The sequence below is a fragment of the Rhipicephalus sanguineus genome, chromosome 2, assembly GCF_013339695.2.
Source record: "Rhipicephalus sanguineus isolate Rsan-2018 chromosome 2, BIME_Rsan_1.4, whole genome shotgun sequence".
Lineage (NCBI taxonomy): Eukaryota > Metazoa > Arthropoda > Arachnida > Ixodida > Ixodidae > Rhipicephalus > Rhipicephalus sanguineus.
Window position 1 is genome coordinate 181089774 of NC_051177.1, and position 25130 is coordinate 181114903.

The 25130-nt window shown below is 47.5% G+C and overlaps 1 protein-coding gene across 3 annotated transcripts in view; it reads left to right on the forward strand.

Moving 5' to 3' along the window:
• The window catches only part of LOC125757269 (gastrula zinc finger protein XlCGF52.1-like), a 158657-nt gene that overhangs the window by 65000 nt on the left and 68527 nt on the right, over positions 1-25130 (forward strand). Inside the window, exon 4 of one of the 3 annotated variants that reach the window (XM_049412708.1) lies at positions 2893-3022. The exons of the other annotated variants lie outside the window; for them this stretch is intronic. Coding sequence (XP_049268665.1) covers positions 2893-2948 — 56 coding nt within the window. The 3' untranslated portion in view covers positions 2949-3022. Of the gene's footprint in view, positions 1-2892; positions 3023-25130 lie in introns of those variants that run through there. 3 annotated transcript variants of the gene reach the window in all.

A 25130-nucleotide genomic window follows, 5' to 3' on the forward strand; every position in this document is an offset into this window, starting at 1 on the left:
GCTTTGCGTACGTTCATCGCCATTGCGCATGCATTATCGCTACGTACGCAACAAACGCTATCTGCGTATCCCATTGTAAAACTGGCTACTCCGCATGCGTCGTACGCCATCCTCTTGCGTACTCACGTTAAGTGGCGGAAATAGCATATGCGCCCAACGAATATCTTTGCGTACCCTATTCTAAAACTGCTTCTTACGCGGCACACGTAGCTTAAGCTAATGTGTATCTTGAAACTACCTCATCAAGCGGCCAAGAAATGACAGTCATTTTACTGAAATTAGGTTGACAAATATATATATATATGGTTTTCGCTCATGTTCGTTCGAGCATGAACCACGACGTGCATTTACGTTTAGACAAATTTATCATGTTCGCTGAATAAATTCTGCAGTAACGTACGGCTGAAACATGTCGCACATGCAGCCCGTGATGCAATGAAACACGCTTTTCATTTGCCATAGTTCTCAAATACTGAGCTCAAATGCAGTAAAAATGAACTTACCTTCAAAAATGACAGAAGCCCGTGATTTACAGTATCCGCAAATCCACAGAAAACTAATCGCACATCAAAGTAACCACGCCCGTCCCTCGAGCATAGAAGAAAGGAAGTTGCGAGAGCGTCCCGTGCGCAAGCTGATGAGTGAAGTTTTCCGCAGAGAATCTTACGGGGACTCTAACCGTCAGTCAGCGTAACAGTCGCTCCACACAGACATACTTGCATTCGGGTCCACAAGTTAGACGGTTATCGCTGCGAGTAAGTTACAGTAAATTACGTAAAGTTTACTGGTTAACGAACTTTGAAGTCTTCATTATTGCTGAGGCAATGTAGACACCATACTCCTTTATCCTTTTGCGCGTTACTTTCTTTATCGCAATGAGAGATGGCATGCGCAGGCTCGACTTCAAATTTCAATTCGCGGTGGTTCATGCATGCCCATGCATGCATGGGCCAAGTGGTGCGCAGTCCGCTGCTGGGCGACAAAACGTCTTATAAAGTGCGTCTTCTAGACGTCACAAACAAGACGTTTTTAAAACGTCGAAATTGGTTTAGGATCGAACAAACGTCTTGAAATATACGTTCCATACCAAAATGGTCTAAAATAATGCCTTTTCTAGACGTTATCAAAAACGGATATAATACGGATTTTCTGTGACGTTTTTAAAACGTCGAAATTGGTTTAGAATCGAACAAACGTATTGAAATATGCGTTCCAGACCAAAATGGTCTTTAAAAATTCGTTTTGAAGACGTTATCAAAAACGGATATAATACGGATTTTCTGTGACGTTTTTAAAACGTCGAAATTGGTTTAGAATCGAACAAACGTCATGAAATATATGTTTCAGACCAAAATGGTCTTAAAAATTGCGTTTTCTAGACGTTATCAAAAACGGATATAATACGGATTTTCTGTGACGTTTTTAAAACGTCGAAATTGGTTTAGAATCCGTTTTATCCCATTTATCCCTAAAAAAAAAACGTTTTCTAGACCATGTGTGCTACCTGGGTCATAGTGCGCTTCCGGCCGTTTTATTGTTAACTGGATATATACCAAAATTGGTATGGAATGACATGAGTGCGTGATGAACGTAAAAGACAGGTCATGCATTGTATATACCAGAATATACGTTTCATTAGTATGGTATATACGTGATTGGACATGCATGCATGCATGGCAAACATGCGATATCTAGTGAACCAGATGCCACGGCATGAATGACTTCATTTGCCTCAAAGACGGACAAGGCGATGTAGCAGCTCTTTGCCGCCTGCTTCGCATTCCCACAGTGCGTGGGATCTGCCGTATTTTTTTCTTTATGTAATTCCTCCCCACTGTACCACCAATGAATGCGCCATCGTTGATTTCGTAAGTAAGTAAACTAGTATATAGCACAAATTGTTGCCTTAACATTGAGTCAACATTACCTTTTGAGGTTGCCTCAGCGTGGCTAGCGTCCTACTTTTGGAACGTAACATACAACATACATACATACAACATTACATAACTTCAACATTGCTACATCGTTTCACAAACATTGCTGCAACTTTTGATCTACATGAAAGCAACATATGCTACGTGTTCTCTCAACGTTCGCACAACAAATGGTAACATATCAGCATGTGATCTGAATTCATTGAGACTGCATAATAGCACAAAAAAATTAATTTCTAAAGTTTTACGGGCCAGAACCACCACATAGTTATGATATGGGCTCCAGATTAATTCTGACAATCTGGCGTCCTTTAGCAAGCAGACAGGCATTTGTGTATTCCACCTTCATCAAAAATTAACGCCAGGCCTGCGCTGAAACCGCAGCACAGTCACAGCGAAAGCTGCAAGAGCGGCGCTTCTAGAGCCCGTTGTAAGCTCTCTTGGGGCTACTAATACAGGTACACTAGCAAGGTACCCACTACGCCATAAATCACAATTTTTGTGAAGTTGGGAAGCACCTACTAAGCCAGTATTCGTCATTCTGCGGAGAAGCGAGGCACCAGCTACCGTAAGGCATTATGTGCACTTTGTTGACGCGATGGCTGATGACGATGAAGAATTATGGCTGAACCCTTTGTAATGGGTTTTATTTTTATTTATTTATTTATTTATTTACAACACAATGTTGTGGGAGACCAGGGGAAAAAAGCTGATACAATCAGCTTGAGGGTGTCCTGGCCACCCTACACGTGCTACAGTGTAAAAGGTGGTAACGAACGAAAAAAAAAGAAAAAAAAAGAACAGGAAAATGAAATGTACACATAATATATTGTACATGAATATCATTCATGCAAAAAAATATGTACACATAATATATTGTATTGTAAAAAAAAGAAGTAACGTGCTTTTATAGACATAATAAAGAAAACATAATAAAAAACGAATTTCTTCTTTTCAGGAACAGCGAAATACGAAAAAGAAAAAGACGGCGTTATTTATGAGGCATATTCATGATAAGCATATTGTGGTGAAAATTCTCCGTAGTTCTTTAAATGATGTTTCCCGAACGTTAAAATAGCTGCTCTTTACTGATTCTATTTAATAAAGCTGGGAGCGTGAACCGAAGCATTTGTTGACCATAGTTAGTGCGACATTTCTTGGAAGTGCGACATTTCTTGGAAGCTTTAAACGGCCCACCAGTTATGTAATTTGCATTGGGTGACGCCAGGTCGTTATTTCCCTCTCCCGCCATGCTGTATAACATACGTTGACGTGGGAGAGAGATGGGGAGGTGCGAAGAACTTTATTGAGACCCCGAGGAAATGGATCATGCGCTTATGGGCTTCCTTGGCAATCAATACAAGTGCTCTTGCGAGGAACCCACTACGCTATAAATCATTGTAATTTTTGAGAAGTAGGGAAGCGGGCACATGCCACTTTTCGTCATTCTACGGAGAACCGTGGTACTCGCTAAACACCTGTAAGACATTATGTGCACCTTGTTGATGCTGTGGCTGATGACGATGAAGAATTATCGTAGAGGCCTTTGTAATGGGTTGAAAGCATTCAAAAACCTTCTCGTTGCACAATTCGCATTGCGTGACGGCTGGTTACAGAATACGCGTTGTGCGACGCTTGGTGATTATTTTACTCTTCTACCACGCTATATTGCATATGTTAATGTGGTTCCTTCCCGACATGAAGCCTGTATAGGACCTTTTTGCAAAGCAGTTTCGAGCACCGGCACGGCCCTGACGTAGAACACTGCAGGACTCATGGGCGTCGGCAGGATTTTTTCTTGGGGGGGGGGGGGGCAAACCCGTTACGTTGACGCGGGGGGGGGGGGGGGGAAGCTGAAATAACAACAGTGAAACTCCATAGCGTCCAAAAGACATCACGCAGAAGAATGGAGAAACCTTTCTGTTCCTAAGGGTTACAAAAGTTTCAGAATATATATTAACGCTCACGCATCACACTGACAAAAAAAAAAAAATTCCGACATCAAGATAGAATTTTCAAAAGTTTTGAGACCACGAAGCACAAAGCTGAATGTTACCGCTGCTTAGGCAGACAGCCTTGAATTTAGATTTTCCGGCTACAACATGTACTGTGCGACCGAATGCAGTCAGAAATTGCTGAGAAATTCAAAGTTTCCTCTTCTATAAACTTTTCGCGTCTACTATACAGTTAAACGATGTTGCGAGGCAGAATTACCGAAATTTCGTACATGCTTGAGACGTCCTTACAGTCACTCGGTGTCTGTAAATGCGAGCGGCATGCGTCTAGGCGCACGAATAGCAAACTGGTCTACAACTTTCTCCGTGAAAGCTTTTTGTCCCTGCTTTTCAATTTTTTCACGATGCAGCGAAAGCATGCAGAGTCCAGACAGGCGATCATCCGACATCGTCGAACGAAGCCACGTCTTCACACGCCGCATCGTGCTGAAAGAACGTTCGGGACAACACGTTGTCGAGGGGAAAGTTATGGCCGTTTGAAGAGCACGACTGATGGCGGGATAGATCCCCTCAGCAAATGCAAGAAGATCGATCAGGTCTCCGTTGAAGTCTGTTTTCATCCATGACCGACGCCACAGTTCCACTTCGCAGTCGAAGTTGTCGAAGTCGAAGTATTTATTAACAGGCTCGCAGAGCTGCTTCTTAAAACCTTCATTGGAAAGCTTCCTCAGCGCGTTTGGGTGTAATAAGAGTAGCGCAAATGCGGGAGTATTACGCTCTCCAAATTTTTCATCCAGCGCTGAGAGCAGAGAGTCCAAGTAAGGAATGAAGATGTTACGGCGGTAGTATTCTTCCGGAGTTCCCAGAGCGTTCGGCCTGTGCATTTGGCGCGCAACCATTCGCGGCACACTGACTTCTGCACCAAGCTGTTCTGCGGTCTCCTCGGTCGCAGAATAAAGGTCCCTAAACACTTCTTCCGCTTTTGCCCTGTGCTCACCACTTGTTTCAGACAGGAGCCGCATATGCTGCTGCACCTTTAAAATGTCCATCTGGGGGCTTTGCAGCATGTTTGTCACCGGTTCAAGGAGAGCAGAATATCTTGCGATAATGGTCAGGCAAACCAAAAATGAAGGAGAGCATAGACTGCACGATAGTTGGTGTGCAGTTTCCCGCGTTTGCCTGTTCGCAGACGATGACAGTGTTGTCAGGGCCTCCATAACTTCAACGAAGTGTTGGCGAAAGAGACGAATGCTTTTATATTTGGAGGTCCACCTGGTTTCACAAAGCAAGGGCAGCGAAGGCGCATTCTTCCTCCTGAGGGGGCTTTCTCGAAAGAACTTGATTGTCGCTTTGATGGATGCCACCGCATTTCTGATGTCCGCCACCGTGCTTGCCTTGTTCACAACCAAGTTTAGCCGATGCGAAGCACAGTGAAAGCTAGTACATGGCTCGAGGGTGTTTTTCTTTGATTCTAGCCTGTACGCCAGATATGTTGCCCGCCATTGAAGAGCAGCCATCGTACCCTTGGCCTACGATGTTATCAGGATTGAGGCCAAAGTCGTCAACAGCTTTGAGAATTGTGGCAGAAATGGTTTCTGCGTTCATGCTTTCCAACGGAATCATGCCAACAAATTCTTCTCGTATACAGCCTTGAGACCTGTGTCTACATACCAATCGTGAGCTGTTCTGTGCCTGATATGTCCGCAGATTCATCTGCCAGCAGCGAATACTGCCCGCATTTGTTGCACGCACTTACAATGTCTCTCTGAAGGAGGTCCTCACTGATTTTTATCAGCTCGTTTTGAATACTTGCTGATGTGTACTTTGCGTTTTTGGCGCTATTGGCGAGATGTGCTTGTAGCGCGTGGTCCCCAGCGTCGACGCGAAACCTGAGAAGGTCCTGAAAAATCCCGCTTTGTGCTTGTTTCCATCGCAGAGGCAAATCATGCATGCCGCAGAAGAGCACAGCCGCTGTAATCGAGACAAGTTTCTGCTTATTGCATTCCGCTTCTTCCTTTGCGGCTGTGTCGAGCTGCAGTGCGACATCGGTTGCCTTGTTGAGGAGGCGAAGGAAGTTATCTCTCCTTTCGGTTGCGTCCTTCTGCCATTCGCACTTTTCATGCTCCTTGGCGGACTCGTGAAACATTTTGTACTTGGTGAAAGCAGTGACGATAAAAGCTCCTTGTCGCCCTTTCCCGGTCACTGGCTTGAAAACGACACATTGGCGGCAGAGCGCACCTTTAAGCACACTGGAATACGCCAGCCACGGATACTGCGATAGCCACGCTGGTCGAAACGCCCTGGCTTGCTTCAGCTCTGCAGCATCCGCTTTTGAAATTGTACGTATCTGGAGGCGTCCAAGGGCTAGTCAGAAGTTTCCGTTTTAAGTCATTGTCTGCAACAAGGAAAACGGGAACGATAAGTGTTACATTAGCTGGCCTCGGTATGTAATCGCCGTATCATTCTCCCAAGAATATTTACTACGTTTTAGGGGCGAAGCTCCTTAAGGCGGCACCCGTTCGTCCCTCGTAGTCGTCGTCGTCGTAGTAGTAGCAGTAGTAGTAGTCGTAGTCCGTAACAAGTCTTACGCTTTGACCTCCAAGGTGGTGCCGGTGGGGGATTTTTCCTGTGCGTTGTTGAACAATAAAAAATTCGCAGCGTGCGCGTTAACTAAAAGCCGAATTCTTCTGTCTCTCATTCCCCATTAGCAGCCATTGGCATGTACCAGTAGGAAACGTTAGTAGAAGTAGAAGTGTAAGTGTTAGCTAAAAGCCGACTTCTTCTGTCTCTCATTCCCATTAGCAGCCATTGTTTACCTCCAAGGTAGTGCCTGGTGAGATTTCTCCTGTGCGTGATTAAACAATAAATATTTTGTTCAATACGCCGTTGATTGATGAAATAAACCAACGAAAGACGCCAGATGTTTTGTAAAAGCAAAACGAAAGAACGCCAGATGTTTCTAAAGCAAAACGAAAAGACGCCAGCTGCTTAACGAAAGACGCCAGATTTTTCGAAAGCAATGGTTTTCTAAACAATGAAAATTCACAGCGTACATGTAAAATTAAAGTGAGCTGCAAGTCGTCATAACTCATCTAACCTTTAGTATAAACGCGCCCGATCTCACGTCGGTGATGATGTACTGGGCAGAATTCACGGAAGATTCACGGTTTACCGATGAACCTCCGCAGCTTCGCCCACTCATCATCATTCACTCCGTGGATATGCTGTGATTTTTTACTTAAAACTGTTACTGTATACATAAACTGCTTACATCCGTACGTGGCGCCGCTATTAAAGCGTCATTTAAACACATACGGTTGGTACATGTTTACTGCTAGGCTAGTGGCGCTCCACATGATATGTCGCAATTAACCGATGACCATCCATAAATTTAGCGAACGTCATTCAACCGAAGTTGTGGAAATATTTTATCAGCTTTTTCTATGTGATCGTCACTACAAAATTCAATGCCTTGTTGAAACCGATAGTCAAATTTTTATAGCATTATGCCTGTCAATAGATTTGCAAATAAGTTAAAGTTACGAAATTGTACGCCCCTTTTTTGAGAACTGGCACAGCAACTTCCATCCATTAGCCTTCGGACACGATCTTGGGTGATTGGCAGAGACCGGGCGGAGATCGTTTGGCCTGATTTGAGACCCGTTGTTATATTTTGGCCACAAAGACGGCCAATAATATTGTCGGTAATTTTAAGGTTACCGAAAAAAGGTGTCCTTTGTCGACCGGAACCAAAAGCAGAGTCAATTGGAAATTTCTTAGATGACGTCTAATTATGAGAAACTGCCCGCATATTTTCGAAACTAAGTATAGCGGTACTTGTCGCACCCCTTTGAATTCCCGGTTAACTCATCATCCAATGACGGTGCCCTATTCTGCAATGTGACGAATGAGCCTTCCTACATGAACAAGGACGCCATACTCCTACGGAACTTTTATTTTAAACTAAGACGGTGCATGCTGCAGTTTCCTTGTGATGAGTACAACATCTTCATCAGTGCAACATCTGGCTTCCCGGTATGATGCCCGACAGGCCCATCTAGGCAATGTTAAAATTATTAGGCCAGCTTTTATGAAGCTAGCCTAAATCTGGTTTACCGACTGAAGGGTCAAAACAAGGAGCACGCTAAATAATTAACACAAAAGGCATGCATGCTGCAGGTTAACGGGCCAGCATAGTGGGACATGTTAAAGCCGGGACCACGCAGAACAAGGTGCTTGTCCTCAAAGAGTAAGAAAAAAAAAAAAAAGAAATCGGCTATGAATCAACTTCGAATGACTTTTTTCCCCGAACTCTCGGTGTGCCCAAAAGTTTCGTATGGCAAAGACTGGAGCCGTACTATTTGCTGTGATGTAGCTTACCTGCGAGAGATGATTTGAGGGCGCAGCCGATGTCGAGATGGTGCCTTGATGTTGGAGGCTCCTCAAGTTCGGAGGAAGTGGTAGAAATATCTTCGGATTCGGGATCCAGCTCCGAAAGTTGTATCTTCTTCATCAAACATGGCGCAACGTCAGTATCAGCTTTCCTTTTAAAGAAGATGTCCATTTTCGCGTTGCGGTGGCACTGTACAACAGCTCCACGATGCTCACGGACGCGCGCTCACTTTGGCGCAGGCAAGCTGCGAGATTCCCTAGCGGAGCGGCACTTTTTCCTGTTCTGTTGGGTACAAGCTATTTTTTTCACCGTGGCGGGTACACATTGTAGCCGTGAGTAGGGAGGTTGCTAGAGAAGGGCTTTCGAGAAATGACACTTCGCAAAAATCCGTACCACTCACGTGCAGGCCAATATCTACTGCAGCAACAAAGAAAAAGGGCGGTGGCATCCCTTTATCCCTCCCTTGACCACGGCGGCCAACCAGAGCGTAAGTACTCGTAGGCCACCGCCCACCGGGCAGGGCCTAAACGGAAAACCAAGATATTACGAAAAACAACGGTTTTCCTCCTTTCTCATCGACACGTGGTCACGCACGGTTTCAGGAGCCGACGCCACATGTGCGGAATTTATTGCTCCAACATTCCGCGCTTCAGCGGCATCGTCGGCCAGCAAAAGGACCGTCGCCTCGAACTTGGCGCTAACTAGGCTACTGGGGTTTCTTTCGCCTCTGTCGCGTGTTCCCGTCGCCGACCGATGTCCTCAAACAGCGCCGCCTGCGCTTCAGATCTACGCGGTGTGGTCTGTTTCCTGGCCGGAAGCGGCGTCTTCCCGGAGTTCAAAAACAAGACCGCGGCGGCCGTGGCCCACCAGAGGGGAGGCCGCGCGCAACTGCCCGCGTAGCGCCATCGCAGCCGGCGCAACTGACCGCAATGCACTTCAAACACAGCGGGAGGTGTCCAGCACCAGTCCCCGCTTCGAAATCCAACCCCTCTCGGCATTCTGCGACCTCGCGGTTCGCCCCTTGGTGCGAAACCGCTCTCGCCCTGAGCATTCCACACAAAAAGAAAAGCTGAGCGGCCGCCGTCGGCGAGCGAAAGACACAGCCTTCTCCCCCGAAAACATAAATACGTCGGCATCCTTAGGGCGCACCACCACATGCGGCCTTCAACATACTCGAAGCAGCCATGACGAAGGGCCATCGTTACTAGTCGTTACTCTCCCCTTGATTTAGGGGGCTGAACGTTGGTGCTGTGGGTTTTACCCGTCACTGGCACCATAACCAAAAAGAAAGAGAAAGAATGGGGGGAGGGGGGGGGGGGGCTTCCTTCTAAAGGAAGCCGCAAGTACGACTTCAGGCGTCACTGGCAAATGCGCCTAAAGCGTTTGCGACCGTGGCAGCCAGCAAATCTGTTGGTCGGGACGGGGCGGACGGGGGGGGGGGGGGGGGGGGGAGACGGTGAAGGTTATTTTTGCAGCCACTGTTGGGATCACAACTCAGCGTCTTGAGGGGAAAATAGCGGGAAAGGTGACAAGCAGAGAAAAAAGGGTTGAAGTTGATCTGTTGATCTTGTTACGTTTGGCCTTAAAATTCGTCGAGGCAGACGCCATTGAGTGTGCAGCTATCTACCAGAATGCTGTCTCCCCCCCGTATCGGCGCTTAGACGGAGGCAGGAATGCCGATTCTTCCTGGAGGAGCTTTTGCCGGGCGAGCGGACATGTCGCCGTGGATGGATTTCCCAGAAAAAGGACGTCGGAATTCGGAGACCCCTTTTTGGCTTGTTGTTCTCTGCGTGAGATAGCACCACGGGAGAGTTTCTCACCCAGCCACATCGGCCTTCTACCCTACCGCAGCAGGGAAAATTAACCCGTGCCGGAGGGAGCGATCTGCGTGTTTTCCGGAATTCGACACACCCGCTTTATCGTGCGTTTTGGTCAGCGTGGGACTGCGCCGTTGAAGACGCTCCCATCAACCCAGGTGGGGCCTTCACCCGTGGCAGCCATCATTCAACGCTTCTTCCGAGTATTACTGGCAGGGGAAGCGGAGGTCATCGGCCCTTTCCCCTTTGGACTGAAACTCCTCGCCGACCTTCTCACCTACGAGTCTTCAGGGCGTGGCGAGTGTATTGTGTGACTCTTTGCCTCCTTTCGGGAGGGCGGACGCCAAGACGACAGGTCACCGGATTGGCGGGAGACGCTGACACCGGTTTGCCCGTGCTTCTGCAGTGACAGTCTCGGGGCTATAAAAGCCGAAGACTTTTGATGTTACGCTGCTCTGCTCTCTCCTTTCACTCCAATCTCTTAACCATGTAAATAAATCTACGTTCCTTCTTGAAAGAACGCGCCTCCTCACTGGGAATCATCGGCTATGGGGACGGACGGCGGGAGCCAGCTACCGTAACGAGACCCGCCGAACCCCGACTCCTTACAACTGGTTGGCAGCGGTGAGATGGACCTTGCGACATGGTGCTGCGTTTGTGGTGAGTGCTTGGTCTTTGCTATGACTTTCCAGGCTTCATTTTGCGTTTACACTTGAGCAGTGTAGAAGCTGGATTGTGTTTTTGTGGGTTAGGTAGATCACCTAGTTATGCGTAACGAGTGAGTTTAAGGGATCACCTAATTATGTGTGAGCGGGACCAAAGCAAAGCGGCAGTCATGGATTTGAGGACGATGCTGAAAGATGAGCTTTTGTTTGTGTGCGAGCATCTCGGCATCAAGGTAGATAATAAAATGGCAAGGACAAATATGTGGAAGCTGATTATTAGGGAATCCAGTGAGGAGGACATTAACTGCGCGTTAATAGCTTTCAAAAGGTTTGAAGAGCGAGAAAAGAGAAGAGAGGAGAATGAAACAATGGAACGTGAGAAAGAAAGAGAAAAACGTGAGAAAGAAAGAGAAAAACGTGAGAAAGAAAGAGAAAAACGCGAGAAAGAAAGAGAAGAACGCGAGCGAGCCTTAGACGAAGAGATTGAAAGGTTGGAGCGTAAGGTTGAGGCAGTGCGGCGGAGAAGTCAGACGTCCGCAGAGGTTGCGCACGAAAGGTGCAAAGAAGTGGCGAGTGCGGTGCACTTCAAAGCCACTGAGAAAGCCGCTTTTTGTGAGGTACCACAAATGAAAGGTACGCGTCTCTACGAGTGCGACATGCGCACGGAGCCTTCTGCGGAGAAAACCGAGAGACAGGTCGCGGATAGTGAAACCGCGCCTGATAAATGTGTGCGTTTCTCTGATTGTGCGAAGGCCGAGCAAATGGAAGACGAGACCGCGGCTGGTATCGAGTCTGAAAGGATTCCGAAAGGCACTCCGTGTGGGACCGAGGCTGGTTCCAGCCGCCCTAATAGGGTCATTGAGGAGTTGGAGACTTCCCTCGCACCCCAACACGTGAATGGCCTTCCGGAAGTCGAAGGAGAAGAGGACAAAGCTAGTCCTAAAAGTAGCGATGACTCGACGCTCCCGAAAGACAGTACTGAAAAGGTTCCTATTAATAGCGGAGGAAATGCCCCAGAGTGTGAGAGGGTAGAGAGCCATACTGTCGAGAAGGGCCCAGCTGTAGTTTTTGCAGATGAGAGCACAGATCAATTGGCCCGACAGTGCAACGGAGCGGAGAAGTCGAACCACTTAAGCAAGAGAGAAAGCGGCGCACAAGCATCCATGAGTTGTAAAGATGCCGATGTCGCAATCCAGAGTGAAGTCCACCGTAATCGGGGAAATGTTCGCAAACGTCGCCGAAAAAGAAAAAAAGCGCATTCGTGCGGCACCGCGAAGTGTTGAGACAAGTGGCACACTGCAGAGCGAAACACAGGACAGGCGAGCGGGCAGTTTGAGAAAACGTCCTTTGAGGCGTACAGTTGGGTGCAAGCGACCGCCGCAGCGCAGAAAGAAAAAGGACAGGTCATCGGGCAGTTCAGGGAAACGTCCTTCGGGGCGCGCAGTAAGGTGCAAGCGGCGAAAAAGGAGAAGCGAGGGAGAACAATGCGCATCTCCACGACGGAGGGTGCCTTCGACAGGTACAAGTTTGCGGGGACAACCATGTCGAGGTATTCCTAGAGGCAAGGCAGGAGGAGCAGAGCGCCGGGCGAGAGCAAACAAAAGGAGATGATTGCCACTCTTTCCCCCGCGTCTCTGGCATCCCCTTCGCCTTTGTGAAGGAAACCGTCGGAATTCCCGAATGAGGCGTGACGGAGAAGTACAGCTAATGGCGCGCGCTCATTGTAGTCTCTGGCGATCTGAAATGCCGCCAAGAACGCGACCGCCACGAGTACGACTAAAGGCCGAGACAGACGGTACGATTTTCCGTGCGATGCGGCGTCCGACACGGCGGTGGGGAAGAGGGAATGGTGGCTGTCCGATGCTATGAAAGGTCACCATTCCGGTTTTCCCACCGCCGTGTCGGACGCCGCATCGCGTGGAAACTCGTACCGTCTGTCTCGGCCTTAAAAAGGGGAAGAAAGCTGTAAGCTTGTCGGAGAATGTAACAGTTTGTTGAAAGGATTTTTTTTTTTGTAAGGTTATTCTAGTTTGATGTAGTGTTATTTTGTTATCTCCGCGACTGGCTTGTTTAGCTAAGCAGTTTCTTACTTTTTGTGTTTTTAAGCGATGTATGTGTTTCTTTTATTGAGCCTTTAAGCTTTGTGCGAAATAGTTGTGGGCGCAATATTATGAGTAACTTGTGCGGAAGCTGTGACTCGCACGGAAGTGAGCTGACCGCGTAAAATGAGTCAAGGTAGTCATGAGTGAATATTGGTACGACCGCTATTTGTGAAGCAGTAGTAGCGTTTGTCGAGCGGAACTGAATTTCACTTGTTTGTGTTTTTATGTATAGCGCGAAGTAGTATACCGTCACCCATTTTAAGGGGGCAAATGAGCAATTTTGACTAAGGTTTTAGAGTAAAACCAAAGCGGTTTTTGAAATGCTCAGGTTTGGCGCTCAATGTGGCTGTTTTAGTGGACCACTGTCAGGATTGACAAGCATATGGGACCGGGTATTCAGCACGAATCTAACTCAGATTACGTCAGGTGCTCCCGAGGTGTACGGCATCAAGAGTTATTTTCTTTGCGTGTTGTTTTTCGTGAACATATAGGTTCTGTCGCGCGTTAAGAGAAGTTTAGTTACTAGGGGTGTGGCGTATGGCTAATTGTGTGGTTTAATGTTTCAGCGCTGTATGAATGCGAGCAGTGTAGAGCTAAAGAGCACAGCAGAGCGCAGTGCGTTCTTTATCAGAGCGGCTCTCAGGGATGGGTAGCATTGACCACACGAGCCTGTTAGTACGCGATGTTTATTCCCTCTATTTTGTTTACTTACATTGATGGCTTACACGTCGTGTGATCACGTAAGCTGAGCGTTACGCTTTACCTAACATTAAGGATAGGGACACGTTTCAGACAGTTGTATGACGCAGGTGAATCTGTTCTGAAAGAGTTTGCGAGTACGTCAGGTTGTGTCTCAAGTAGGTAATAGCGGCTACGTTCGAGTTTGTTTTGAGTGAGCGTAGAGAATACGCACAGATATCTTCTGTAGGTTTTAGGCAGCCTTCGTGTGAAAGCTGTGTTGTTGGTTGTTTTTCGTGTAGTTAGATATGAGAAGGTAACGCTACATAGCAGTGCAGATGGTAGGAGCAGACTTGTTTTAAAATCGGTTGTTTCAGGGATCTAGAGCCAGATTATATCTGCTTTTGGTGTTGTTTTGCTTGGATGGCCAAATGATTCCTCTTGTAGGCATCTCCTCATCCATGAGTGTTGTAGCTTTGGCGGCACGAAATTCTGCCAAAATTTTAGAGTAGTGGGTTTTTCATTTCTTTGTGTGTCTTGAGAAGCCTGGAGAGTTTTTAGCGAGTCCAAGGCGCTTGATCGCGGCGTGGCATTGTGTTGTGTGGTTCGCTTTGCTGCTGTCGATCATTGTGAGGTGGTTTGGGAGTTTGTTGCGAGTTCGCAGTTGCGGTTCGAAGACAGGACGTCGTCCTCATCACCAGCCTGTCTCTTCGTGCCCAGCGGTTGTGAGCGCTGGCCAGCCGAGATTTTCCGGGCGGCGGAGGAGCTGTTACGTTTGGCCTTAAAATTCGTCGAGGCAGACGCTATTGAGTGTGCAGCTATCTACCAGAATGCTGTCTCCCCCCCGTATCGGCGCTTAGACGGAGGCAGGAATGCCGATTCTTCCTGGAGGAGCTTTTGCCAGGCGAGCGGACATGTCGCCGTGGATGGATTTCCCAGAAAAAGGACGTCGGAATTCGGAGACCCCTTTTTGGCTTGTTGTTCTCTGCGTGAGATAGCACCACGGGAGAGTTTCTCACCCAGCCACATCTGCCTTCTACCCTACCGCAGCAGGGAAAATTAACCCGTGCCGGAGGGAGCGATCTGCGTGTTTTCCGGAATTCGACACACCCGCTTTATCGTGCGTTTTGGTCAGCGTGGTACTGCGCCGTTGAAGACGCTCCCATCAACCCAGGTGGGGCCTTCACCCGTGGCAGCCATCATTCAACGCTTCTTCCGAGTATTACTGGCAGGGGAAGCGGAGGTCATCGGCCCTTTCCCCTTTGGACTGAAACTCCTCGCCGACCTTCTCACCTACGAGTCTTCAGGGCGTGGCGAGTGTATTGTGTGACTCTTTGCCTCCTTTCGGGAGGGCGGACGCCAAGACGACAGGTCACCGGATTGGCGGGAGACGCTGACACCGGTTTGCCCGTGCTTCTGCAGTGACAGTCTCGGGGCTATAAAAGCCGAAGACTTTTGATGTTACGCTGCTCTGCTCTCTCCTTTCACTCCAATCTCTTAACCATGTAAATAAATCTACGTTCCTTCTTGAAAGAACGCGCCTCCTCACTGGGAATCATCGGCTATGGGGACGGACGGCGGGAGCCAGCTACCGTAACGAGACCCGCCGAACCCCGACTCCTAACAATCTCCCTGGCCCTTTTTGCTGGACACGGCGGGGGCCCGTGGAGATTCCAGCTGGTGTTGCGTGGAGTCTCAAGTACAGATTATCGTATTCACAGAAACCTCATTCCTTTCAGTCATGCAGGGCTTAGCTGCTTTAGCGAAGTTATGTGGAAAAAGAAAATGTACATCGCGCAACCAAACGGCACCTTCCGTCCAGAATCTTTCGAAGTAATGAAGTGCAGAGAAATGTGCCTTCCGAACACATTTAGCACCGTTCGAGGTGCGGTCTGTGCCCGTTTTCGTTGAGTTGCTCAGCACCTGCCGTTAGGCGAGACTGTGTCGTTAGCAAATAACCGAGGCGTAGCTCATGCGGGGGCAAAGAAGGTCGTCTGAAGAGAAAATTTCAGTTTCTTCGGAAGAATGCCAGGGGCACAATTTGCAGGGGAAAAGGCTTCCACAGGTGGACCGCTTGAATTTGCCTTTGTTGGTGCTGGCTACCTGAGTTTTCGCAGAAGAAAGATCAGTAGAAAGGTTCCCTGACTTTTTTTTTTTTTGACGTCGGGATTGAAAGGAACATTCTGGAAGGTCTCTGGTCACCGATGTCAGCAAGAAAATAAAGAAGCACATATGGAGGAGGGGGTCTTTGGGGATGTGGGCGAGGGTGAGAGGGGGGAGGGCTGGTGCCGCTTGGGGGGGGGGGGGGGCAAGTGCCCCTTTTGCACCCCCCTGCCGACGCCCATGACAGGACTCCCACGCAGAGGGCCCAGGTTCGAACCTCGTTCCATCCTGGAAATTCTTACTTCTTTCCTTTTTTTTTCTTATTTCGTGCGATAGTGGTCCCGGACACCGGCGGCGGCGGACAACTACGGCGCCAAAAACGGCCGTTGAAACGATCTCATAGCTTTCGCTGTAAAAGGCAGCTGCGGCAGCCGGGAGCACACCTCACTAGGTCGTGCTCCATAGTAGATCGCCTTAGCCAACAAGCCACTGTGGCAGGTTAAGAGCTTATAACTGGGCCTAATTTGCAATATCGTCAGAAAACCACAACTGCATTTTGCCATAAAAGACAAGTCATGTCAAGTGAACAGATTTGTTTACCCTGTTACAGTGACTATCATACATGCATACGTGTTAGCAGTCTGTGGTGTATTATACTGACCACAGAGACTACAGTAATATGGACATCCAATTCAGGCCAGAGCCGTACAATAAAAGTAGAGCCATCCTGCAGCACTTTACACAGAAAAGGAGAAAAGATGTAAATGTATTTGTTCCAGAAAACAATGACCGTAGCATTTTAAGTTGCTTAAAGTACTTCACTTTGTGACAAGAAACAATAACAGGAATGAAAACAGCGTGAAGTGTTTTGCAATAGCTTATTAAGGTGCTTGCACAACTTTAAAGCAGGAGTTCATTTTAAATCAACGCTTTAGATGAGGTAAACACAAGGAGTTTGCTCAAGTATGGGCAGGCTAAGAGAATAACGCAGCCAACACCATTTTCTGAAATTGTGGAACAAGCTTTGTCTTCAAGCATTAAATAAGAAAATATCTTTAATGCAACAATGATAGGAACTTTGTCAAAAAAGAGCATTTTCAAAAACAAGGTGAAGCGATAAAAGCTTTTCAATAACTTCTTGAAAACGAGTACACTCTTATAAAAACAGTGCGCACCAAAACTGCCATTTTCCTTCACTGTAAATGCCGAAGTACAGTGCTCGTGGATTGAAATAGGACATTTGTTGCAGGTAACAAGTGGTAATTGGGGCATTGTCGGTATACACATGAGCATGATAACTGCTGCGTCGTGGTGTGCTAAGATCTGCTACATGTATGTGCAGTCAGCTTTTAGCTCACGGTATACTTTGCTTCCCTGGGCATCCAAGGACGGCAATGCCGGTGCCAGCAGCTTCACACCGTGAATGTCACGCTTGACACCATGAGCAATGTACCTATTCAAAATATGGGATGATTACAAATACAACCAAACGAATGTTTAGAGCAGTTCAATAGACTATAAGGAAAGAACGTGACATCAATGTCTTTCTAACTGATTTCCTGAAAACAAAGGACTTCTGGCAGCTCACAGATGCCTTCATAGGTTGAAAAACAGCCTTGACCACAGTATGCAATCACGACAGACAGACAGACAACGAACTTTATTAGATCCTGAGGAGTTACTAACAGGACCCCCTAACGGGAGGCCGTTGTAACCGCTGGCCGCGCCCACGTAGAGGACAGAACGCCGTGACGCTTCGCCCTTTCCTGGGCCCTCTGGATAGCCTGGGCTTGCTTTCGGAATGCCGTGCTTCTGATGGCCTCCTCCCATTCGGCTTCGCTGGAGAGAAGGGTTTTAGGCAACGCGGGACATCGCCAGAGCATGTGAGCCATGGAGCAAAAGGTTTCACTGCATTCGGGGCAACCAGGGTCAATGTCCGAGTACATCTTCTGAGAATGCCCCGCGACGGGAAAGACCCCGTCTGCAACATTCTCAGAATAGCTGACTGAGCTCTGCTGAGCTTCGGGTGAGGAAGAGGATAGACTCTCCTGCCAAGTTGGTAATGCTTAGTGACCTCATTAAATGTCAGAAGTGGATCATTCTGCTGAGTCCCTTCCTGCCCCTCCTGAGCCTCCAGACCGTCGCGGCGCGTGAGTTCTCGCGCAATGGCAATGAAAATCTTAACTGTCGTCTGTGGTCCAAACCTCAACGAACTGGACCACAGACGACAGTTAAGATTTTCATTGCCATTAGACCTTTTATTGAAAAAAGCAATGTGCTGTATCACTGTCATTACGTGACCAATAAACAGTCATTTTTACTTAAGGCAGAGCAGTGGTAGCTTCATGACAAAATTACCACTTGGCGACTACATTATCGCCCATGCATTGGAAGTGCATAGTATAACAAATCTTTGAAGTGCATGATGAGCTAGTATTTCCCACACATACAAAATAAATGATGGTGTATTATGAAACAGTGATATTTCTTGGCCACTGCATTGTCACCCATGCATAGATATTGCCATGGTATAACAAATCTTTATTTTTCCACAAATAAGTGACTAGATGCTGACTTCAGATCTGTTTCTGAAGAACAATGTGCAAATGCATGACCACAGATACATTTTACTTTGGGCCCTCTACCGGCACTCCATTGTTTTTTGCAATTATGCACTGCTGTTCAGGGCACAGTCGATTAACATTGAACGGAAATTTGCTAAATCACCGTGTAAGCCATCATCATGGCACAAAGGTGTTGAATCCGCGCATCGCATGTCGTTTGCAAGGTAGGCTGGTATGGCTGTGCTGCTTCGGCAAAAAAACATAGCTGCGCACTAGCTAGTGGGGATCAGTTATGTAAAAAATGCTGTTTCTGTTTCATTGCCATAGAAACCACATGTATTCCATGCTTGAATCTAAGATGCTCTGAGCTGCAGCGCTTAAGCTCGTCGATAACCTTGGTGATGCTGTACACGGAATGAATGATATCTCTGACTACGCCTTCATATGCCGCTAACATATCTTAAGTCTGTACATAAAAACAGCGGTAAAGTAACTTGAACAGTACCTGTGTCATATTGTTATGCAGCATAATGATCTGCCTGTAATAATCTGATATAGCATAATGCCAACAATGCCAGGCTCATGACGAACTTGATATTCCAGCAGAGCTGAGGCTAAGCCAAGGGCACCCAGAAAACAAAATAAATCAAAACAAATAAAAGTCACACCAATTACTGAGGCAACTGCTTGTATCACATAAAAAGTATGGCACATGTTGGGCAGCTTGCAACACTTCCTTTTTGTACGCCATGAAGATATTTGCTGTAGATTGTTGATTGTCGTGAATATGGCCACTTTTCAGTATTTACAGTCCCAAGTATCCATAAAGTCATTTAACGAAGACACACTTTCTCGTCCTGTCAACGAGAAATATCTGGCAAGAATGTCATTCATGCATGTGGTGCACAGTATCTGGCAGAGAGGCTCCACCGGTTTGCGAGATGTAGGCAATCTGAAACAGAAGCAATGTGCTGATTAACCACATCAACCTGCTCCTTAACCATCATCATCATCATCATCAGCCTGTCTACGCCCACTGCAGGGCAAAGGCCTCTCCCATGTTCCGCCAATCAACCCGGTCCTGTGCTTTCTGTTGCCACGTTATACCTACAAACTTCTTAATCTCATCTACCCACCTAATTTTCTGTCTTCCCCTCACGCGTTTACCCTCTCTTGGAATCCAGTCAGTTACCCTTAATGACCACCGGTTATCCTGCCGACGTGCTACGTGACCGGCCCATATCCATTTCTTCTTCTTAATTTCAACTATGATATCCTTAACCCCCGTTTGTTCCCTGACCCACTCTGCTCTCTTCCTGTCTCTTAAGGTTACACCTATCATTTTCCTTTCCATCGCTCGCTGCGTCGTCCTCAATTTAAGTTGAACCATCTTTGTAAGTCTCCAGGTTTCTGCTCCGTAGGTAAGTACCGGTAAGATGCAGCTGTTATATACCTTCCCCTTGAGAGATAGTGGTAGACTACCATTCATGATTTGATAATGCTTGCCGAATGAGCCCCATCTCATCCTTATTCTTCTAGTTATTTCACTCTCATGGTTCGGCTCCGCGGTTACTACCTGTCCTAAGTAGACGTACTCCTTTACAACTTCCAGCGTCTCGCCACCTATCGCAAAGCGCTGTTCTCTGCCAAGATTGTTCCACATTACTTTAGTTTTATGCATATTAATTTTCAGACCTACTCTTCTACTTTCCGTATCCAGTTCAGTAATCATGAGCTGTAATTCGTCTCCCGTGTTACTCATCAATGCAATGTCATCAGCGAATCGCAGGTTACTGAGATACTCTCCATTAACTCTTATCCCTAATTCTTCCCAATCTAGGGCCCTGAAAACCTCCTGTAAACACGCGGTGAATAGCATTGGAGAGATCGTGTCTCCCTGTCGTACACCCTTTATTGGGATTCTGTCACTTTCTTTATGAAGGACTATAGTGGCTGTGGATGCGCTGTAGATTTCTTCCATTATGTTTTTATAGGCTTCGTCGATGCCTTGATTCCGCAGTGCCTGCATGACTGCTGATGTCTCCACCGAATCAAATGCCTTCTCGTAATCTATGAAGGCTATGTATAGGGGTTGGTTGTATTCCGCGCATTTCTCTATCACCTGATTGATAGTATGAATGTGGTCTATTGTTAAGAAGCCTGTAAGAAATCCTGCCTGGTCCCTTGGTTGATTAAACTCTAATGTCGTATTAATTCTGTTAGCAATTACTTTTGTGAATAGCTTGTAGACAACGGACAATAAGCTGATGGGCCTGTAATTTTTCAGGTCCTTGACGTCCCCTTTCTTATGGATCAAGATGATGTTGGCATTCTTCCAAGATTCTCGTATCCTTCCTGTCGAGAGACACTTCGTATACAGGGTGGCCAGTTTCTCTAACATAATCTCTCCACCGTCTTTCAACAGGTCTGATGTTACCTGATCCTCACCAGCGGATTGCCTCTTTGCATTTCCTTTAGGGCTTTCTTTACTTCTCCTGTTAAGACTGGTGGGATGTCAGCTTCCTCTGGGATATTACTGCTTCTTACGTTATCATCCTGACTGTCTCGGCTGCTGTACAGATCTCTGTAGAACTCTTCCGCTACCTCAACTATTCTATCCATATTGGTTGTGACCTTGCCATCCTTGTCCTTTAACGCATACATCTGATTTTTGCCTATGCACAGTTTTGTCTTCGTAGCTTTGAGCCTTCTTCCGTTCTTTAGAGCATGCTCAATTCTCTCCATAATATACTTTCTTATGTCGGCTACTTTACGCCTATTGATCAACTTCGAAAGCTCCGCCAGCTCTATTTTGTCTGTACTATTCGAGGAATGAGAGGGTGTTAAATGGGATGTAATAGGGCTCAGTGAGGTTAGGAGGCCACAGGAGGCTTATACAGTGCTGAAGAACGGACACGTCCTATGCTATCGTGGCTCCTTAACCACCATATATTAACTGAAAAGGGTCTCTGACCAATGCCTTAGATCAATTTTAGTATCTCGAGAAATGACATGCATGCCTTGCTCGAAATGAAAAATTGCAAGCATGAAAATGAACAGTCCTTGTTCATGACATATGAAAAGGATGAACATTTATCTGCTTTGGCACTTACCAGTCCTGCTGTGTTACAGTCATCTCGGAGTAGCCGCTCAAGCTCCTGCAGACTTGACTGCGTTGTAAGAGGAAGCAAATCCAGCAAGGAGGAGTTCAAGCTGAGCCCTACAGATGGTCTTTGGTAAAGCTTCATGGCACTTTCAAGGCGCTGTATACGTTTGATTTGGGCATCCCTCTCATCTTTGATTTCTTTTAGGGCTTTCAAAACCTTTTCACGCATTGCTGAAAAATGCAAAAAATCAACTACTACAGCTCGTTGACGTGGACACATGTAAAAATTCACTTTTCAACTGAGGTCATGTGTCGACTTAAATTGTGAATAGTGGGTGGCAGCGTGCTGATCGACAGAGGCATACATCACACCACACATAAAGGGATGTGTGAAAAAGCCTGAACTCCAAGTGAGACTGACACAAAATAACTGTAAATTATGATCCAAGAGCATTGAAGGTTCACTTACAAGCTAGATGGATCTTGTCTGGTCTGTGAAGTGCTTATCTGAAGTCCTCTGAATGAATTGAAGTGGATGTGGCGCTTGGTGCATGTGTGGCCGCTGGTGCAGGCAGCAAAACTGAAGCCTTCTTGGGCAACTTGGGAGGGGGTGGGCTTGGTGCATATTGCCGACTGCGCTGCACAGAAGGGCGCTCATCAAGTGCTGTGTAAAGTGAGTAATCAGCGCCTTCGTATGATTGGTGTAGACGCTGCGGCCTCCTCTTCCTATTTGGTGCTGCTTCTTCAGCCCCAGATACCAGGTTGGAAGTCATCGCCGCCTGCTGTTCTTTTTGATGGGCAGCTTCGTAGCTGTCTAAGCACAGATAAAGTGATCATGAATAAAAAATCATAATATCAAAATTCGGTAGATCCCACGTGCCGTGGGAGTCGATGTTATGCGAAGCATGCAGCGGGAAGGTGACTGTGGCGGATTTTTTTTTACTGAGCGAAACGCTACAAAATGACGCTAAAGATATGTATAAATTTTATACGCACACATATATGCTGAAGAGCCGCATATGTGTTATATAACCAGTTGTTTACACTTGGATAACGCTGCCAACGGCAACGTGGGTATTACCAACACCAGAAGCGGTAAGCTTATATGTAATATTTATACTTGTCCCTTAGGATGGAGAACGCACGCACGTTTCACGAACCCGTGTGCATGTGTGGAAGAAGTTTTTGACAGTTATTGAACAAGGTCATCATCACTGTGGTCAGTGAGCATTAGCAGCTGGTCATGACTTGTTATTGGATTCGGCCGTGATCTCATTGACGAGGGATCCATGTGTAGTGATATATAGGTATAGTACAGCTGTTGGAAATCGAGGATGCCTCGCTCATTTCGTTGACAAATTGTCTGTCGATAGAGCCGGCGAAATGTCGGAACCTGAAGTCACCGTTCGCGTTCGTGAGGTATAGGCCGTCGAGGCTGCACTCTTAAAAAAAAGAGAGTCAAAAGGGAGTCACGTCTGCTTGACTCTCTTTGTGGCAGCCGATGACCACCTTTTTTTCTAAGGGGAGTCACAATGCTCTGGTCGACGCTCCTGAATGAAATAGATGACTCCCTTGCTCCAAGGGAGTCAGTGATGGTTCTGCATATACAGGGTGGGTTTTTTTTTTTTTAAAAGAAAGCTTCACTGGCTGCGACCAAGATACAGTTCGCTGCTTTGGCTTGTGGTATACCGAAAAATTTTGGTTGAGAATATATAACATGGATTCGTAAAATGTGGAATTACGCACGTATTGTGTTATGGCTTCAGTTACGATATTGCTGAAACGGCGCTTCGAAAACGTCTACAAGTAAACAGGGTTCTTAAAAAATCTTGCCCCCAAGCGAAACATTCAGAGTTATGACAACGTTTAACAATGGCAGCGCTGACAAATTTGCGAATCTTCGCACGTTTGCAAGCGAGGTTTGTAGATTCCTACGACAGCATGTATGGCAGAAAACATACATTTATTAGTGAAATGGACGTGCATGGTGTTGAACGCACTGGCGATCGGGAACACATCTAACTCGACGGCCGTAAAAACATGTGCCGCAAAGCTGGCATGATAACCGCGCAGACCGGTTATCAAGGCGACGCTTTACCGCGTCTCCTAAAGAGCGACAATACTACCAGAATTATAGCTCGCGTGGTCATCATTTCTGCCCGCCACAGCTAAACTATATCTTCACGATAATCCGCGCGGGCCACCAAATCGCTCAGCAAACGTTGAGCACAGCTAGGCACGCACACACGGCCTCACCGCACTCTCCCTAGCCCCTAGAGCAGGGGATGCACGTTCACCTGCGCCCCCTCCCACCGTACAGCCCTTACAGACACACACAGGGCACGCTTCGCCTCCTCCACCCTGATATTATTCAATAGAGCTTTAACTATGCATGGATGTGTGTTCTATAGCACCAAAACAAAACCGAAACCACGTAGGCGTTCGTGGAGGCTACTTTAATCCAAAGCCGAAGCCATCAATACGAGACAGCCATTTTGGCGTCGTTAGACGGCATTGTTCGTGATCCGTCTCGTTGTGGTCGTTCTTTAGTCCGCCAGAATAATCTGTGTCGTCAGGCGTGATTGCAAGTGATTGTTTTGCGTGACTTTCTTCGTGCTATGCATTCGTGGCGTAGTATCGTATCGTCGGCTCGCTCTTGCCGTGTCTGGCTGATCGTTTTGCGTGACTTTCCTTCCGTGCTATGCATTCGTGGCGTAGTATCGTGTCGGGAACTGTCTACGGTGCCGGCAGCCGGCAGAGCAGGCTGCACGGGATAATGCCGGCACTTCGTCTCGATTGGCTGGCTGCAGTCATGTGACCACACTGCCGGTATTTCTGCTTTGGCAGTGTTAGGAGCCGTTGCAGTTACTTCTGGACGTAAGAATAACGAGTCTTAAAGTTACGTCCAGCGTGACAGTACAAATGCAGCCCGTTAAACCTACCTAACCGATTGCACCACCTCCTTAGAGGAGGTCGTGACCGATTGGCCCTAGTGGCGCAGCGGTTGACGTGTCGTGCTCGGAACTGCTAGGACGTTGGTTCGAACCACGCTGCAGTCTCGTCTTTTTTTTTCTTTTTTTTTTACGGCAGGGTATTGTTTGGTGTTGCATTAGTCTGTTACCAGACTGAGAAGCGCGAACCGGCTCGTGGGTTACGTGCGCCCCAGTGATACGGGCACACCACGGACGCTGGCACGGACGGGCGCCTGCCCCGAAGGGGCAGGCGCGCGGGCTAAACAGCGCGTGGCCGCGACAGCGGCCAGTAGCGCGTGACCGTGACCCTGCCAACCGGCCATTGAGCGATAGCGAAATGGCCGCACTCGCGAAGCGAGGGCGAAGCCACGATTAGTTTTCCGCGCCCGAAGGGCGCAGAGGGCCTTCACTGAGCAACAGGAAAATGTACTAAACGTCTCTCGAAGCCAGGCAAAGCGCCTCAGTGACACGGGCATCATGCAGAGTGCCATGATCTACTGTGCCGGCACTACCCCACTAAAGCAGAAATACCGGCAGTTTGGTCACATGACTGCAGCCAGCCAATCGAGACGAAGTGCCGGCTTTATCCCGTGCAGCCTGCTCTGCCGGCTGCCGGCACCGTAGACAGTTCCATCGTGTCGTCGGCTCACGCTTGCCGTGACTGGCTGAAGCAGTGTCACTCAGTGTTTGGGAAAAGCAGCCTCCGGACGGAGAAGTCCCTGCAGTAAGCTTCGTTTCGTCGTGAACTTGCCTGAGCAAGATGGCAGCGCATGACGGATCCCAGTGGCACCGACAGACGAAGCCTGTGGACGACGCTCCTACGGTCGTTATAGATTTCAGG